The 18562-nt window shown below is 25.3% G+C and overlaps 4 protein-coding genes across 10 annotated transcripts in view; 3 read left to right on the plus strand and 1 right to left on the minus strand.

Annotated features, from left to right (window-relative positions):
- Positions 1-18562, minus strand: part of LOC103573089 (transient receptor potential-gamma protein) — a 136640-nt gene that overhangs the window by 48582 nt on the left and 69496 nt on the right. The window lies entirely within an intron of this gene.
- On the plus strand, positions 633-6544 carry LOC103573068 (protein THEM6). Of its 2 annotated transcripts, none has more exons than XM_008551938.3 (6): positions 633-995; positions 1088-1408; positions 1512-2045; positions 3152-3366; positions 4415-4600; positions 6011-6544. In XM_008551938.3, the coding sequence occupies exons 3-6, from the start codon at positions 1889-1891 to the stop codon at positions 6122-6124; spliced, it is 672 nt and encodes a 223-aa protein (XP_008550160.1). In that variant the 5' UTR covers positions 633-995; positions 1088-1408; positions 1512-1888; the 3' UTR covers positions 6125-6544. The 2 variants fall into 2 exon arrangements, with proteins under 2 accessions (XP_008550160.1, XP_008550155.1); XM_008551933.3 differs by having other exon boundaries at positions 1088-1362.
- On the plus strand, positions 7662-9558 carry LOC103573060 (protein THEM6). The gene is made up of 2 exons (XM_008551921.3): positions 7662-8055; positions 9051-9558. The coding sequence occupies exons 1-2, from the start codon at positions 7911-7913 to the stop codon at positions 9500-9502; spliced, it is 597 nt and encodes a 198-aa protein (XP_008550143.1). The 5' UTR covers positions 7662-7910; the 3' UTR covers positions 9503-9558.
- On the plus strand, positions 10065-18306 carry LOC103573046 (tetraspanin-9). Of its 2 annotated transcripts, none has more exons than XM_008551901.2 (5): positions 10065-10262; positions 14084-14195; positions 15423-15614; positions 15800-15982; positions 16693-18306. In XM_008551901.2, exons 2-5 carry the CDS (start codon positions 14133-14135, stop codon positions 17026-17028), a joined length of 774 nt encoding a protein of 257 aa, XP_008550123.1. In that variant the 5' UTR covers positions 10065-10262; positions 14084-14132; the 3' UTR covers positions 17029-18306. The 2 variants fall into 2 exon arrangements, with proteins under 2 accessions (XP_008550123.1, XP_008550131.1); XM_008551909.2 differs by lacking the exon at positions 10065-10262 and adding an exon at positions 13598-13676.

Genomic DNA, 18562 nt, shown 5'->3' on the forward strand with positions numbered 1-18562 from the left:
TAATGGAAATCATTTTTAAATAATTAATTTTTATTGCACGTAATTACTTGTTAATTTTTTCTTTTAATAAAATATAAAAACTTTTGTATTAATTAATAAATATATACAATAATAAATATTAAGTATTCGAAATAGACAAAAAATGTAAGTATTGAAATATTCATAATTTAAATAATTTTAAGAAAAAATTTGAGTCCACAATTAAAGTCATAAATAATTTTGATAACCGGAAATTACAAAGTTAAATAAATATGTGTCTATACATATCAAGGTTACTTTTTATTAAATTTTTGTTGGAAATATTAAATAAAATAAATTTATAAAAATAATTAAGTTATTGAAGAAAATAATTTTAATGAAAAATAAAATTTTAATGTAGGAAAATTTTCAAGTATTGTAATATCCTACTCAAGATTTTTTCTCCCTTAGAATTATTTAAACTCGAGATAATAGCAAAAAAAGTCATAGAAAAATACTTTTTAAAAAACTCTTTCAATGTTAATTTATTCAACTAATTACCATAGTCTCATTAACTATAATTTCCAATAATAATTTAAACCAAGTAAACAAAAGATAAAAATAAAAAAATAAATATTAGTTTATTAAAATATCCTAGACAATTTCTTAATCGAGAAAACTAGGACATGATTTAAATACTTTACTAATGAATAAAGTGGGAAAACCCGATAAAGAAAAAAATCCTAGGAGATAAATCGTAGCGAGATTGACGTCAGCTCATAGCGTCTCGCTTTAATATCAACATCCACCTCTACTCTCTCAGTTTAAAAAACTCCGCACCCTTGCGCAAGTCCGAGGATTCCCATCTCCAGAGTAATCTCGTCGTCGCGACGCCCTGCGTCTAAAGACCACAGCCAACAAACAGTTTGCTCCGAGTACATTTGCCGGAGCTCAAGTAAACCTGGTAGGCCTTCATCACTCGACATGTCGACAGTCCAGCAGAACTTGTTTGGACATCAGTGAGTTCACTTCGCCCTGTAAGTTTTACTCACTTACAATTTTAATTCCCAGTGAAATTAAACTTTTCAATTCTCATTAACTAAAAATAATAATAATTATCATTTTACAGACTTAAATTTCTCATGTGAGGTGATCGTGTCCAGTCCCTGTAAAGTGACCTTCCCCATCGTAAACAAATCTAATAAACTGTAATTTTACTCCAACCAATTATTGATTGGATTTAAAATTGAAATTTATAATTTGAAATCAGTCAATACCGTCACCGTCATCGGCATCAAGTCTTCCGTGTTAATAAATAAAAAGTCGTATTGTTTAAAAGGAAATTCAAATTCAAATTCAAATTGATTATTACTGACAAGTGTTAACCCAACGCAATGCGTATTGGTACGTGCCCTCAGTGAATTTGTTGCTCGGTAACTTTCACTATCGTGTAAGGAATTTAGAACAAGAATTCACTATCCAGTATTCCAATAAGCTTTCAAAAATTTTATATATTTTTTTTATTATTACTAAGCATATTTATTTGTTTACAGTTCCGATGAATAAAAGTGTTCGGTGGTAATTAATAAACCAGAGAGAGATAATTAAAGTCGACGATGCCGGCATCTCCAGGTGGTATTGTTATTATTAATGCAACTATACGTACAAGAAAAAGAAGCTGTTGCGGTGAATCGATAACACGCTGCTCTGAAACACCAGTTTATATTTTATCTCGCCCTTTATCTGACAGCCCAAGGCGAGACGTCTAATAAATATACTGACCAGAATAGTGATAGTTTTTTTTTTCAAGTTTAAAAATAGTCTTTTAAAATATAAAATAAATATTTACTCGCGTGTGAGATTGAAAACGGGAGGATAAAAGAAGACTATTAATAGTTTATAATTTATAATTGATAATTAATAAATAAAAATGTTGGCCTGCTGGGTACTGGTCGGTGTATTTGGTACAATAGTACTTTTATATGCACTTATTGAAGTACATTATTTCTTGAGGATGTTTCTAACTGTTCTACTTGCGAGGTTTTGTAAAAAACCAGTACACATTTTAGACGAGACAACTATTTATGGTGAGAATTATTTTATTTTTACTTTAAATGGTTTTATTATCGAAAAGTATTTTTTAACTATTGGTTTACTAACTAGTGGACGAGTATAAGTTTTTTTTTTTATTTAGTTCAGTTCAGCATGAATCTTGTTTGTGTTTATAAATTTAAAGGAGAATCCTTATAAATTATTAGCCTTGACCCTAACGGGGAAGTGATGAAAGTATTTACTGATCAATATGATAGTCAGGTCTTTTAATAAATAATTATATATAAATATAAAATTACAGTTTAATGCCGAGTATTAAAAATATTACGAAAGAAAAAAAAAATAATGGAAAAATTTAATCGTTTGCTTAAATATAATTGTGGTTGATTTTAAAAATTGTTTTATAATTACGTGGGTTTATTTAACGATTATCGTTATTATTGATTGCAATTATTGGCAATTTTTTTTTTTCTTTTAAAATTGTTTATTTTAAATTAATGAAATAATTTGTTTTGTTATTGAAATTAATATGAATCATTGTTTAAAGTTTAATATTATATGTTACGTGTTTAATTAAATTCTTAAGATATTTGTCAATGGTAAATGTCAAAAGTCCTTGATTAATTTTTTTTATGTAATATTTAATTGATATTTTATAAGATTAAAATTAAATTTTTTTTTTTTAATCATAATTATAATAATTGAAAATTATTTTCTAATGGAAGTGTCTAATTAACATTTTAAGTTTTGAATTTAAATTGGAGGTGAAAGTTTTTTTATTTGAAACCGAGTTGCATTAGAAGAAAGTTTTTTTATTGTTTTAATTATTTAAATAATTTAATTGTGTGATAGATTTTATTTTTATTATCATGAGTGTGCAGCAGACGTCAGATAAATTTAAAATTATTAATAAATAGAGTAAACAATTAATAAAATTAAATTTTAAAAAAATGCGCATTTAAAGAATTTTAAAATTAATAAGTGCATTTTTTAAAAATATTATTTTTTAAATTATTTACTCCATTTATTTATAATTTTAAATTAGTCTGATGTCTGCTACATTTACATTCATTTATTATTATTACTATTATTATTATTATTTATGAGAAGACATTTAATTTAATTGAATTTATCTTTTTAGGACTCTGTACAACAACAGATTTAGATACATTACTTTATCACATGAATAATTCACGTTATTTACGAGAGTTAGATTTCGCACGTGCTGACTTTTATGAGAGGACGAGTTTATATCGTGAAATTTGTTCACAAGGCAAAGGAGTCGTTCAAGGAGCGGCGACTATTCGTTACAGAAGATTTTTAAAGCCATTATCTATATTTAAAATTAAATCCAAGGTAATTTTTTAATATTTAATTTTTTTTTTTTTTTATTTAAATACGGAAGTGTAAGAGTGAGAGTATGTTCAATAGAGATAAAAGAAGAATAAATTGATAAGAGTTAAAATAAATAATGAATCAGTAAATGGCTGAGTCACTAAAATCTTTACCCGGAATAAATAATAACATTTCCTGTAGACGTAAAATTTTGTTTGATTTTTGGACCTTGAGAAAACAACCTGGGAATTCAGAATAGTTTTTTTAAATTTTTAATTTGATACCGGTTTCTTTTGTACGAATGTCGACATCATTATTTATTTTTTATCACATTATTGTTATTATGTATTATAATTTTGCCAACGCCGCAAATTTTTATTTTATTAAGTACGTATTATTGTCCACTCAAGGTTCAAGAATTTGAGTTTGTGTGAGTATGTAGGATGTGTGTTTTTTCAGCATAACTGCGAACCGATCGATTAGCATGATTTACTCATTATGATTCTTATCTCGACAGTATTCTGTTACTATAATCCGAGGCCTTGATTCTTATTATGCACACGATGCACTCTAATGAGTCTACGTTTTTTTAAAAGTTTTTTTCATTATGGCTTTTTTTTATTACTAATAAGTTTTTTTTTTTATTCATTTTTAATTCATTTATTGTCGGGTTGACAGTACACTTTAAACTCTGTTATAGTCATGAGTCAGGGAATTTTTTTTATTACTAATCACATTACTTACTATATTCATTATGTCAATTAGTAGTAAAAAAATTTCTTTCTTTATTTTATTTTAATCGATAAAGAAATTTTAAATTTATTATTATTTTTATTGAACATTGATTCTTTTTTATGTTAACATTTTTTTTTTTCATAAATTCTGAAGGAAAATTTAAATTTCTTAATTTTTTATGACAAAGATTGGAGTATATTTTTTTTTTATAATTACAATAAATATTTATTTAAACTATTGTCGGAAATTATACTTATTTATGAATTACTGTAGACATATTTGCATGTAAATATTAGCTATGGTTTTTCTATTGATTTTTATTTTTTTTTTGTAGATAATATACTGGGATGATAAATCAATATTTATGGAACACAAATTTATAACACCTCACGACGATTTTGTTCGTGCAATAGCAGTATGTCGGCAACGATTATTAGACTGCAGTGCTGAGACTGTTATGTCGACACTTTTAGAACGCGGAGTTAAGCAGAATGGTAGCGTCGAAGTTGGTGTCACGCAGGTTAATACTTTATCTTTATTATTATTATTATTATTATTATTATTATTATTATTATTATTATTATTATTATTATTATTATTATTATTATTATTATTATGAAGAGTACTATTATCATACATGCATAAATATATAAAATGTATTTTTATGAGATTCTTTGAAATATCGTGATGCCATCACGTCAATTTAAATTTTGTTTCTTTGGTATTGATCGCAACTTTTATTTTCTGATAAATTTTTATTTATAAAGTCTGGTAAGCTACTGGGATTTTTGTAGACTTGAAAAAATTTTAACTTTGAATTTTGATTGAGATTTTGTAAATCGAAATTTTGCTCGGAATACGAATTTGATATGAAATACGGGAAAAATGTATTTTATTTAGTAGCCTGAAGGATTAGAAGCATGAAGTTTATATGCGGAGATTGTTCGCGAATAATTTAGATTTGTTGGTGACTTTAAAAATTTTATTTGAATTCATTGAACTGATTTTCACTAACATCCGGTGTTTATAAACTAAAATCATTAGATGCTTCTGTTTAAGCTTAAAAAGTTCGTTTTTTATTTCTTATACTCAAGTTACAATACTTCGATATTAATATTTTGAGATATTTTTATTTTAAATATGAATACGCGTTTTTCGGTAATTTTGAACTGGGGTTTATACATCTATTAGAATATTTTATAATTAATTAATTTCGATGCTAAAAAATTTTCTACAAAAGTATCAACGAAAAATTAGTTTTTTTCTGCAGGGAGTTGTCCCCTACAATCATAGATATAAATCGATGTCATTAATTTTCTAACACTACCGACCATATATATAAGTGAGGGTCAAGTAAAATGGGGACGTAAAAAAACATAAAACACAGGAAGTAAAAAAAAAAATTGTGCTGAGTACATAAATCATCATCAATATTTTTTAAAAATTATTCACTTCTATTCCAAAAAAATAATCGATAGCCCCGGGGCTTTTAACATCCACTGGATGTTTTAATTTTGGTCAGGATCGTTGTCTAAGAAATTCCATAGAAAATCAATAGAAAATCTAGACTCAGGGTTAATACCAATAAGTCAAAATCATGTCATTTTTTTGACCTGGGTAATTTCATCGGTTGTATTCTACTAAATTTCACTCTAATCATATTCAATAATTATAATTTTTCTTTATGATTTTGAAGTCTGCAGACAATTAACAATTTTTGACTTTTTTTCAACAATTTATTAAAAAAAAAAGAACTGAAAATATGCACCTGTAGAAAATCAAAAAAACTATAGGTGCAATTTTTTGAAATAAATTTTTTTAAATTTATTGTTTAAAAAAAAACCCACAAATTATCATACGTCGGCTAATTTCAGTATAATTTTTCTTTTTCTGACTTTAAAAAATAAATAATGAAATTTTATATTTTCAGACACATGTAAGACCCGAAATGCCACCAGAGTTAGCCAAATGGTTGGAGAGTAATGATATCTCTTCAGCAATACTAAGAGGAACTGATACCAGTTCCGTTGTCACAACAACTTAATTAATTTATTAAAAAAAAAACTTAGTTATATAAGTTGATAAATAAAATAAAATAAATTTATTGATCGATCTCTCTCGCGTATGCGGCAAAGTTGTAAAACTTAAAATCACTTACTTAAATACATTAATAATATTTTAATAAATAAATTGTAAGTTATTTAAAAAAACAAATAAGGCCATTTGTGAAAGAGACTCTATGAGTCTAATGTAATTTTACTTAAATAATCTGTACATATGTTGATGTATTATATCAAAGAATATACGTATAATGTAATTAGAGGGTTGTAATATTTTGTTATTATTATTGGTCATTACTTGTTTGTGTAAAAGTATGATAGAGTAATCAACTAGACAAATATAATTTTAGTAATTTGAATAGATAATTATTTTATTACTGTCCGGATATATTTATGTAGTCAATGAATATTTCATCAACAGATCACGACCTGATTATTTACTCTAAGGTTAATTACTTGTGACATTGATTTTAGAATAATTTAAATTAATTATTTTTATAATTTGAAATATATTATTTGACTTTTTAAATAATTTTTACTAAATTATTATGAACAAATCGGTTATCTGTTGATTGAATAAGTAAAAAAATTTCCGAATGATTCATTTAATTGATTAATTGATAAATTTTTTGTAAAATCGATGGAAAATTTTTAAATTATATTATCTAATATGTGCGCATCTAAAAAAGTAATTATTGATTAATGACATAAACATCAGACTTTATAAATTTTTGTGGAGACAAATCAATGACTAATTAAAATATTTAATCAGTTATTTAAATTTTGTTTTGAGTTTTTTTTTGTTAATTCAATAAATTATTGAGTATGGAAATTTTTTCAATACATGCTGCTATGAAATTGAACTGTATTCTTATAAACACTCAGCAAATGTCCGTGATTATTCTACTTCGGTAAAAGGTCATCAGTAAACTGTCGGCAAATTACAGAAATTCTTTATAAGCACTCAGAAAATGTCCGTAATTACTCTCCTTCGATAAAAGGTCAATAAGACCTCGATCGATTACTAGCTAGTACAGAAAAAAAATTTTTTTCTGTACTGTTATGAGCTACTATTCTCTCAGACAACTTGTCTCATCTCCAGCCACCGAAAACCTCAAATTGAGGCTCTAGTTTTGGCCCGAATCGTATCCAAAATAAAAAGACCACACACTCTTTTTTCTGCAATTGATAAAAACTTCGGGAAGTTAATAAAAAATGATATTTAATTATTTTTCTACATCAAAATATAAATTTTTCATAGCGGAAAGAAAAAAATGTAAATTTCCTCTAAGCTTTTCTAATAGTAAGTATTTTTATCGATAGTCGGTGGCATTAAAAGTCAGTAGAGACAATAATGATGTAATATCTAGAATCTAGATAGTATTATTGTTATCAAGTGGTAGAATTACCGTAATCTTAAAAGTATGTAGGATATAGAGTGTGTCTTTTAACTACTGAACTCAAAAACTCAAGAACCTGTTTGATGTTTTGATGCATTCTCTAGTACGGAACGGACGCGGATGGATATATTGACTGAATGTGAGTCTAGGTGGGGATAGAAGCGGTTTTTTAATCCGATATACTCTGTACTGATGTACACCAACTATATGACGCGGCATAACAGTCTTCAACAGTTGCTCATTGATAAAACTTTAAGATACCAAAACTTGACAATCGAATAGCACAAAGTACTTGGTATAAATATATACACATCAAATATATTTTTTTAAAATTATTAATAGATTTGTACTTAAATATTTAACATTAAAGATGGTGTGTGCATGTACTATGACAATTATTGCAATACTTTATATGTTATTCGACGTTAATTATTTTCTCAGAATAGCATTCACGATTACTTGGGGAAGACTGTTTCAAAAAAAGAAAAAAATATTTGAAAAAACATCTATTTATGGTAAATTATTTTTATTTTTTTTTTTATCAAGTTAATTTTTAAAATAGTTTAATTTTTTTTTTTTTTATTAAAAAGTATGGAATTATATACCGGTAATTTATTTGATTAACTAACGGTAAATTGAAATGATGGATAATAAAAATATTTGTCGGTAATTAGTACTAATTTTTAGTGGAAAAATTTTTTTACGCCGGGGTAAAATGAGCTAAAATAAATTATCGGATTATTTTTTTTTCACTTGTGTTTTTGACTAATGTATTTTATTAAAAAATATTTGAAATAAAAATTTTTAATGGTAAAAAATTTTAGCTTAAAAATTTTATTAATTAATCTAATTTATTGTAACGAATTGGTATTTATTTACGTTTATGCAAAATAAAGTCAATGGTTAATGTTATGAATTGCACGAAATATTTTTTTTTTCGTATAATTTTATTAAGTAATTACCATAATTATAATACAGAAAGAGGGTGCTGAGAAAAAATTTCTAGTGGTATTTTTTTATTTTTGTTTTGTTTTGTTACCGAATAATTTTATACTAACGCGGTCGTTAAAAAAATTTAATGAGGGCTAAAATAGGTCATACAAAAAATAATAAAGACAAAAAAAAAAAATAGAAAAAAAATACTACGGCTGAAAAATTTTTTTCTGCTGTAAATATTACGTATGTTTGAAATTTTATTTAATTATGATTTTGCTAAAAAAAAAAAATTTTATCTAATTAGAGTCGACTTATTCATCAAAGAAAAATAAATTACGACAAAAATTAATGAGCTTTTTTATTTGAACGTAAAGTAATGAATTAATTAAAAAATATTTAATAAAAATGAAATTAAAAGTCTATTTTTAAAATAAATTTTAATTAAAAAAAGAATAAAAATTATTTAAAGATGATAACAAATTCAAATAATCAATAATGTCTGACATTTACTACTAAAAGAAACGTCTCTTAATAATTCATTTTCATAATTAATAACATTGTTTAATTTTTTCAGGTATCTGTACATCCCAAGATGTTGATATATTTTTGAAACACATGAACAATGCACGATATCTACGAGAACTTGACTTTGCACGTTTCCATTATTACGATAGATCAGGAATCTATGGTGAAGTAAGTCGTCGAGGTGGCGGAGCCGTCCAAGGTGCATCATCGACTCGTTACCGACGTGCACTTGCTATTTTTACACCTTACAAAGTAACGACTCAGTTAATTTACTGGGATGAAAAAAACTTCTACCTTGAACACGAATTTATCAGTCTGTCGGATAATTTTGTCCGCGCAGTCGTCCTGAGCAAACAGACAATCACTGGCTTAAAGGTCCCTGTGTCAGAGATCATTGCCAAAGTCGAACCCACAGCGCAGAGACCCGAGATGTCAAATGAACTTAAACTTTGGCTTGACTCTATGGAAGAGTCGTCACAAAAGTTAAGGAAACGCAACTAAATTATTCATTGTTTTTTTTTTTTTTTTTTTAATTTCCATCTATATATTCACATACATTGAGGTGACTGTTGACAAGGCTGTTATTCAATTACTTAACAATTTTATATATAGTGTAATTGTATTTCAATTTAATATATTAATTATTGTATCAAAATTTTGTAATCTTTTTTTTAAATTTTTGGTATAATAAATAATTAAAAATTTTTACAATAAAAAAACTAAATTATTAAATTTAAAAAAATTAATCAGAAGTTCAAATTTTTTTTTAAAGTCAATAAATATTAATTTGAGTATTTGACTTTGAATGAAATTTGAATTTAAATTAAATCCATGAATTATTTGAAGAAATTTTTTTTTTTTTCATATTTAGGATATAAAAATTTATAAGCGTTGAAAGTTAATTATTTATTAGTTAAATTACAAGAAAGAAGAGAAAATGAATAATTTAAACGCAATGGAGCGAAAGAGCCTGTAGACGTATACATATACGTATGATCTACATGACCCCCTCCAAATGTCAAGACTGCGTCGCTCCAGTCGACGTCAGTCGGTCTTCCGCGCTCGCTAGGGCCCGCGCACTTTCAGTCGTGTCTCACGACTTGCGCATATTCATTCATATTTAAGTTAACTGTATTTGTTTATGATTAAAAAAAAAGTATATAATTGATTGATCGATTTACACGAAGTATTTAAATATTTAAATACTAAATAATAAATTTATTTAACGAATTTTGAATTTATCTATCTATCAGCACCTAAAGTAAGTAAAAACCTATTTCTGTCTATTAAAAAAAATTAGTTTATCACTGATACTGTTCTGTCATATTAATTTATTACTTTTAAGATAAATTAACATGTGTTTACATTTTAAGTAACAGATTTTACGTTAAATTTTTTATAAAAAGTGTTAACAAGTTGAAATTTAATTTTTAAAAACCAAATAATTAAAATTTTTTAATATTTAAATTTTAAAAAAAAAAAGTGAACTCGATTTTTAAAATTTAATTTGTGAAAATTATTCGGAGTAAAAAAAATTTTCAAAAATAAAATAATAAATTTCCACTGACTAAAAAAAAAAAAATTTAATTATATACGTCAACAAATAAATTATTTTTCCTCTTGTACCAACAAGGTCTTAGGTATTAACTCTTCTTTTATGTCTCTACGTGACAATTCATAAGGGTCGAAGTATCACACGTTTATTTCCCAGTGTGAGACTTTTATAAGTAATAAAAAAACAGTACCGAGTACATACAGTAATGTACTAAAAAATTCACAAGCCTAATCCGTATAATAAATTCATCCAAGCAAACGTCTTCACTTCTTTCTCATTCCATTGACACCATTATTATGGTTAATCTTTATTATTTATTAAAGTTAAATATAAATGAATGCAGAGTAATATTTAACCCATTGAAAATTTCTCCATTCATAAACGCTTTTATGTATTAATTATAAATTTTCTCTGGGAGTACTGCATTGAAATATAAATTGCAATCGCAGCATTAATTTTTCGTACATGTACGTAAATATGAAAGCATGTATGCTGTACTTTTAAATACATAATTTTAAGTACTGCGTTATGTAATGAGGTTTAAATTGACGTTAAAATAATTATCTAGAGTAGGAACAGCCTGCTGGAGTCTTAATTAAACATTAGTCTACTTAAAGTTTATTAGTTATGCAGACATTTAAATACATAACGATAATTAAATAAATTTTAAATATAAATTAGTGTGATTATTATGTTATTACGTTACGTATTTAATTATGGATGGTGTTATAATGGTTATTAACTAAAGGTTAGATGTAAAATAATTGTTTAATATATGTATGTATATATAAAACGTGGGAAAAATGAGTAAATGCCAAATGGGACGCATTAATCTGCCTGATATTCGTTAAATCAGGTCGTCGGTATAAAGATATAGAAGGATGAGCGTTCAGGCATCACGTGTGGGGTTCATTGATGATTATTTGAAATTGCCTGCAATTGACAGGAAGTCAAGGGGAACCTACGTACATCACCATTAACTACATACCAGCTATATCTATATCTATATACGCACCTACGCCCTTGCTAAACTATCATTTATATTTATTTTAATTTTTTTAAATATTTTTATTATTTTACTCTCAATTTTATATATTTTTTTTTATTGAAAAATATCATTTTTTATTGATGGCTCAATTTTCTGATTTATTGAATTTATATAATTGATAAATGGTGAGGATGCTGGAGGTCGGCCCTAGTTCTTTTGATTTGGAAAAATTTTCTTATGGTTGAAAACCAAAAAAAAAAGTTAGAGTAAGTTTTAAAATTTAAAAAAGGTCTTAATTGGGATTAAAAATGACCTTCGACTGATTTTTGATTTTAAAAATTTTTTAAGTGATCTTATAGTGAAGATCTTGAAGTAGTTTTTACTATCATTTTTTATTAAGTTAAATTACATAAGTAATTAGAAAAAATACATAAAATTTTCTAATTAAAAAAATGTTAATTATCAGAACTTGGTTTAAAAAAAGATTATATCTTATTTTTTTTAACAGTCATACGAGTATGAAATATTAAATTTTTTTCAGTACAATTGAATAATTAAATAATTTTATGTCATTAATTATTAAAGAGTCATTCTTGTAAGTGACCGTAATTTCCTAGACCAAAATGTTCCTAATTAAGTACAGACTTTTTTTTCTTCTTACAGTTTTTTATGTAAAAAAATTGCGATAAATAATTAAATAGTAATAATCATTAACACTATTTAACTACTTTTTTTTCAACGCTACGACCTGGAAAATTTCGTCAAAATTTAAATTTACTTTTATATAAATTTATAAAATTTAATTAATAAGCGATAATTTTTTTTTAAGTTGACAAATTTACCGGAAATAAATTTTTCAAAATTTTTAATCAGGCGCTATGACAGGTACTCAATAATTTAAAGTTTAAAAATAAAGACATATGAAAGTATTGAGTGAAAATAGTCATTAAATATTTTTTTTTAGTAAAAAAAAAAAATAAGAAATTGACATTTAGTCATAATTTCTGTTCCCACGGGGGCCAGTGACCGGTAGGTGTTTAAATTTTCGAGTCAATTTATAAATTTACTTGAATAAATGATAAACTTGAAAAAAAAGAGTAAATCTAAAATTAAATTTTAATATTTTCTTTTTAAATTAGATCATTATTTATAATTTTATATTAATCGAAGAATATTTAAACGTCTTATCTCTTAATATTTTCTTTTTAAACTCAGATACATTTTTTTTTATTTTTTTAAATTTATTCACATCACTGGATTAAATAAATAAAAATATAAATCTGGGGTAAAGTGAATTCAGATAAATTGAGGTCCTAAAATTTTTCGGGCTCAAGTCCAATAATTTTGACAAAAAATAACAAAAGTCAGTACGAAATTTGAATATTAAATCCTGATTAATTTGTTTATTTAAAAATAATAATTTTTGATAAATTTATAAAATAAAAACCGATGATTTAAAGATCAGTGGCCTTGTTCACATCAGTAGACTGTCGATTTTTTACAGTAAACGTGTAAGAAATGTCAATGATGATTTACCGCTACTCATCGGTGATCCAGTCACGACTTTCAGAACCGACAAGTTACATTTATGCCCATATATATCTATAAATATATATATAGACATTATCAACAAGTATCATATAATAGTAAAGTACTACTTGATACTATTATATACCAATACCCTTTCAAAAATATAATAATACATCTCTCTTACAATATACTTGTCATCTAAAGACATAACTCAATTGATGTTAATGTAAACAATTTTATCAATAACTTATGCAACAACACATTCATATTTATTTCCTTCTCCATTTGTTTAAACTGATATTGTTGTTTCAACACAAACCGAAATGAATTTACTGCTGTAAGAATGATAAATAATTTTTAAGTAAAAAAATAAAATAAATTAAATGAAGATTCGTTTATTTTTTTAATACTTTTTTTCGTGACAAAATTGAATAAAAAGTGATTAGTGTAAAAATGATAAAAGTGGGAGTTTGTGGTTGCTCTGGGTCCCGTTAGAAGACCTGGAAGACCTCGAACTCATATACTTTACTACTATACACTAGTATATATTCTACAACGGCATTTATTTAATGCTTATAAATTTACTTTTTGTCAATAAAAAGGTTTATTTATTTTTAATAGCCTGTTTAATTAATTTTATTTTAATATATTAATAGTTGATACTATAAACTTTTACTTGACATTTAATGTTACTTTCTTTACGATTAATTACTTCTATTGAAAATTAATTACCGTTGATAATTATTAAAAGTTCATTTATTTACTCCTACTTAATTACAACTTTTTTAATTATTTTTATTATCGGGTTTGATAATAAAAATTTTTAATTGAATTTAAAATTTTTTTTATTTCTTCATTAATTAAAATTTTTTTTTTAAATTAATTTATTTTGCGAAAAAAGTTATTGAAAAATTTTTTTATCTTTTGATAAAAAAAAAAATTCGAGTAAACATTATTTCTATAGAGTTTTAAGATTTGAATATTTAAAAAAGCAAATTTTTTTTTTCAGGTACAGGGCTGAATAAATAAAAAATATCCAAGGCCATAATCATTACACAATGAGTCGTACAGGATATACATGTATTAGACATGTCTTTTGCTCGATGAACGTGCTAGTTTGGGTAAGCAGCCGCTTTATGCTTGATATGAATATATATTATATATTCTTTACTTCTTTTACATCTCTATACCTTTCATCTACTCTTTTAAATGAAAAAAAAAAAAAGATAAAAAAGAAAGCCGGTATAAAAATAAATGAAAAAAGTTAAAATTGAATAAGACCTGGTTTCAGAGAATTAAATATTGACCTGGAAGTAGAAACTTATAAAATAGTAATGGTATGTTCTACTTGAGCTACTGTTATGTATATGGTACCGTGATTCTGTGCAGTGGCTCTAAAGAAGCTGTCGCGGAATATAAATAATCAATTGGGGTCGATGAAATCACGATAATTGTATCAATAAAAATACTTTAGATAGTAATGCCAATAATTTTCACAGCTTTTGTTATCGTTATAACTGTATCAACAACTATTTTCCAGCTGATATTGCACTCAATATTAATAAATCATCAATTTTTTTTGTAATTTTTATCATCGATACTTTTAGTTTTTTTAAATCAAAATTATGATTAAACTATCATAGATACGGTAAAAATGGTAATCAACAATTTTTCAGGAAATTAATTTCTCTACAAAAAAGATCTTATTAAATTTTTACTTAAATCTAGTATTTTGGACGATAGGACTAATTAAAGAATATTCTATTTTTGAATAAATTTTGGAGTCGGAATTTTATTTCCTTTGAACTTTGAATCAAAATTATGATTAAACTATTATAGATACGGTAAAAATGATAGAAAACAATTCTTTGGGAAATTTAATTTTCTACAAAAAAGGTCTTATTAAATTTTTACCTAAATCTAGTATTTTAGACGATAGGACAAATTACAAAATATTCAATTTTTGGATAAATTTCAGAGTCGGAATTTTATTACCTTTGAACTTAGAATCGAAATTCTGGCCAAAATATTGAAGATATGTCAAAAATGATTTCTGACAATCTTGTTGAGAATTAAATTCACTACAAAAAAAGTCTCTATAAATTTTTGCAAAAATCCAATAGTTTTGTCATTAAACGTCATTGAAGTTATTATTAAATTTTTTTTATACACCAGACAAAGTAATTGCTCACAATCGGCTTGTCTACATATTATTAAAAAAAATTTGGTTATATAAATATTAATCTATAAATTTATTTGTAAAATTTAAATAAAAAAAAAAAAAAAAAAGAATCAGTTTTTAAATTTTATGCTCACAAAATAAATAAATAATATTTTTTTGTCAACAGTTATCGGCATGTGGAATACTCGGAGCAGTGCTTTGGCTACGATTAGCCAATTCAGGACTCGCTAATTTAGTGCCACAGTATAACTATGCATCTGCTGACACAGTATTTTTAATTATCGGAGGCGTTACATTTGTCGTGGCGTTCTTTGGATGTTGTGGTGCATGGTTTCAATCCAGATTTATGCTTATAACTGTAAGTATACCATTACATATATATATATATATACACATATATATTTACGATATTTTATTAATTTAAATGACCCCCTATCAATTTGACTGACTCAAAATTTTTCCACTGTCAAAAACATTAGACAAAAAAATTAATTTCCTCGTTATTAATAATAGTTTTATTAATTTAAAAATTATTGTTTTCAGTACTTCAGCTTGGTAATAATGTTATTCTTAGCTGAATTTATGCTTGGAGCATTGACCTTTGTTTTTCGTGAACAAGTTTCCAGAAGTGTACAAGAGGAATTATTGTTGGGAATTCATAAACATTATAATGTAACACGTGAACCTGGTACTCTTCCCGCACTGTGGGATCATATTCATCAAGGAGTAAGTTCATATTCATACTATTATTTTTTTTTAATGAAATATCGTATTAAGATATGCAAGAAAAAAAGTTATAATGTCCTTTAAAAATCGGAAGTGAATTCGAATTTTATTTTAATTCGAATTCACCATCACTTGAAATCCCGGAGTTAACAAAATAATTACTCAGCATACAAAATAAATAGGAAGTTTTTTTCCGCGTGATTTCGGAGTGAAGTAGATTTTATTTCGATCTGCATTTACTCTAATTCGGGGGTTTAATTTTAAAATTAACTCACTTCCGGAGTAAATTTCACTCTGTTCACATCGAATTTAATTCGCGTTCACTAGAAATTTTACAGTGTATACTATATTTATGTATATATACAACAACTGCTGGTCGATTAAATATTTTTTTAAAATTTATTTAAAAATTTTAAATATTACACTGGTTTTAAAAAATTAATTTTAAAAAATTAAGTAGCTCTCACTCATTTTAATAATTAAAAAAAAAAATATTAATATTTACTTTTTAAAAATATTTTAATTAATAATTAACTTTAAATATCTTATTCAAGGATTCATAATTAATTGATAATAAAAAAAAATTTTAATTTACGCATAAGTAAAAATAAATACAGTCTGACCATTGAAGACTCAATCTACTAATTTATTTAAAATTTTGATTAATATAATAATTAATATAAATTTAAAAATATAAAATTTTTTTTTAGTTACACTGCTGCGGTGTTCGAGATTACACAGACTGGTTCCAAATCGACGCATGGCCAACAGAAGACCGTGTCCCTGATTCTTGTTGCATAAAACGGGAGCGTTACTGCGGACGACTAGACCCGGAGGGCAGGAACAAAGAGTCCTGGTACAAAGAAGGATGCGCGTCAGCCATTCAAACGTGGGTTATACAAAGACTCCACGTGCTCGGAACTGTAGGCTTAATCGTCGGATTCCTCCAGCTCTTTGGGCTTGTCACCAGTATGATTCTCTTCTGTACCGTGAAACACAAGCGATCTTCCCACAGCTACAAGAGCTACGACACAAATGCCAGCTAGGAACGCGCGTGGATCCCAGCCTACGGGATCCACGATAATTCTATTGATGAAACTACTACATGAGTATTTTTATTATTAATTTTATTCCTACAATAAACATCCAAAGCCTTCACGAGCTTTACACTTGTGCCAATGCATAAGTATTTACTAATAATAATAATAACAATAATTATTGTTATCATAAATAAAATTTTTTTTTCAGAGACTGCATGTATTTTTAAAAATTTTATTATTATTATTATTATTATTATTATTATTAATTAATTAATTAATGAGCTTTAAATTTGGTAATTACCAAAAATATCCAAAGTTGCTTCATATATATATGTTTTTTTTTTTTTAATTATTATATTTTATAATTTTAAAATAAGAGCCATAATAACACTGTAAAAAATTTTAAAAGTGAACACGATTTAAATCCGGAGTAAAAGTCACTCCAAAGGGGAAATCATTTTAATATTAAAACTCTAAATCGGGGTAAATGCAGATTAAAATAAAATCCAGACCATTTCAAAATCACTGTTCTGAAAAAAAAACTCCGTATGGGAAGAGATTTTTTAAAAAAACTCCGAGAGACAGAGGGAATTCGGATTTGAAAAAAATCCGTAATCACTCCGATTTTTTGCAGTGTGTTAATTATTAATGTCAAATATTTTTGACTGTATTAATTGTTGAAATAATAGACTAGTATTAATAATAATTATGATGATTGAAGAAAAAAGTAAATATTGTGCCAGTGAATGTATGAAAGTATGTAAGTTAGTAAGATGATTATATATATTTTTGAAGGTTAATATGTAGAGTGTAAAAACAAATATTTATTGATAATTATTTGAAACAATAACTTTAGTTGTAATTGTAATTGTAACCATAGTAATCACGATTATTATGAGTAAAAAAAAAAAATTTTAAGACGCAAAGATTATTTTTAGTAAGACTAATTTATTTTCTTTTATGGTTTTCAAAGGCTGTTGTGAAAAAAATAATTATCTTTGATTTATGAAACCACAAGGCTAATCCATAAATCCATGAAGAGAAGAAACAATCTATGAAAGACATGTATAGAATATGTGACCGCGAGATAAATTATTTTGTTGACGTAAATTGTTTATTTTATGTTAATTGTTAGTGTCTAAAATATATATAACAACTATTAATATATATATATATGTATATATATATATATATATATATATATATATATATAATACATATGTAGTAATTGTATTTATGTAATGAGTAATGAGATAATATAAAATTTAAATTTTAAGTTTTGAATAAAAGTTCAGGAGAAAATTTTTTTTCATTTTCTTTTTTTATGTTAAATATTTTTTTTTGAAATTTAAATAATAAAGATATTTTAAAGTTATCAAATTTTTTTTATTTTAAGTCCATTCACTTGCCTTCAAGGTCTGGTATTACGAAAGACATTGAAATAATTGGGAAAGTGTTAATTTATTTATTAAAAAATATTAATTGTAATAATTAAATTTCAGCACTAGCGATTTATTGCAATTTTATTATCAGTTTTTTA

The sequence above is a fragment of the Microplitis demolitor genome, chromosome 6 (assembly GCF_026212275.2).
Source record: "Microplitis demolitor isolate Queensland-Clemson2020A chromosome 6, iyMicDemo2.1a, whole genome shotgun sequence".
Lineage (NCBI taxonomy): Eukaryota > Metazoa > Arthropoda > Insecta > Hymenoptera > Braconidae > Microplitis > Microplitis demolitor.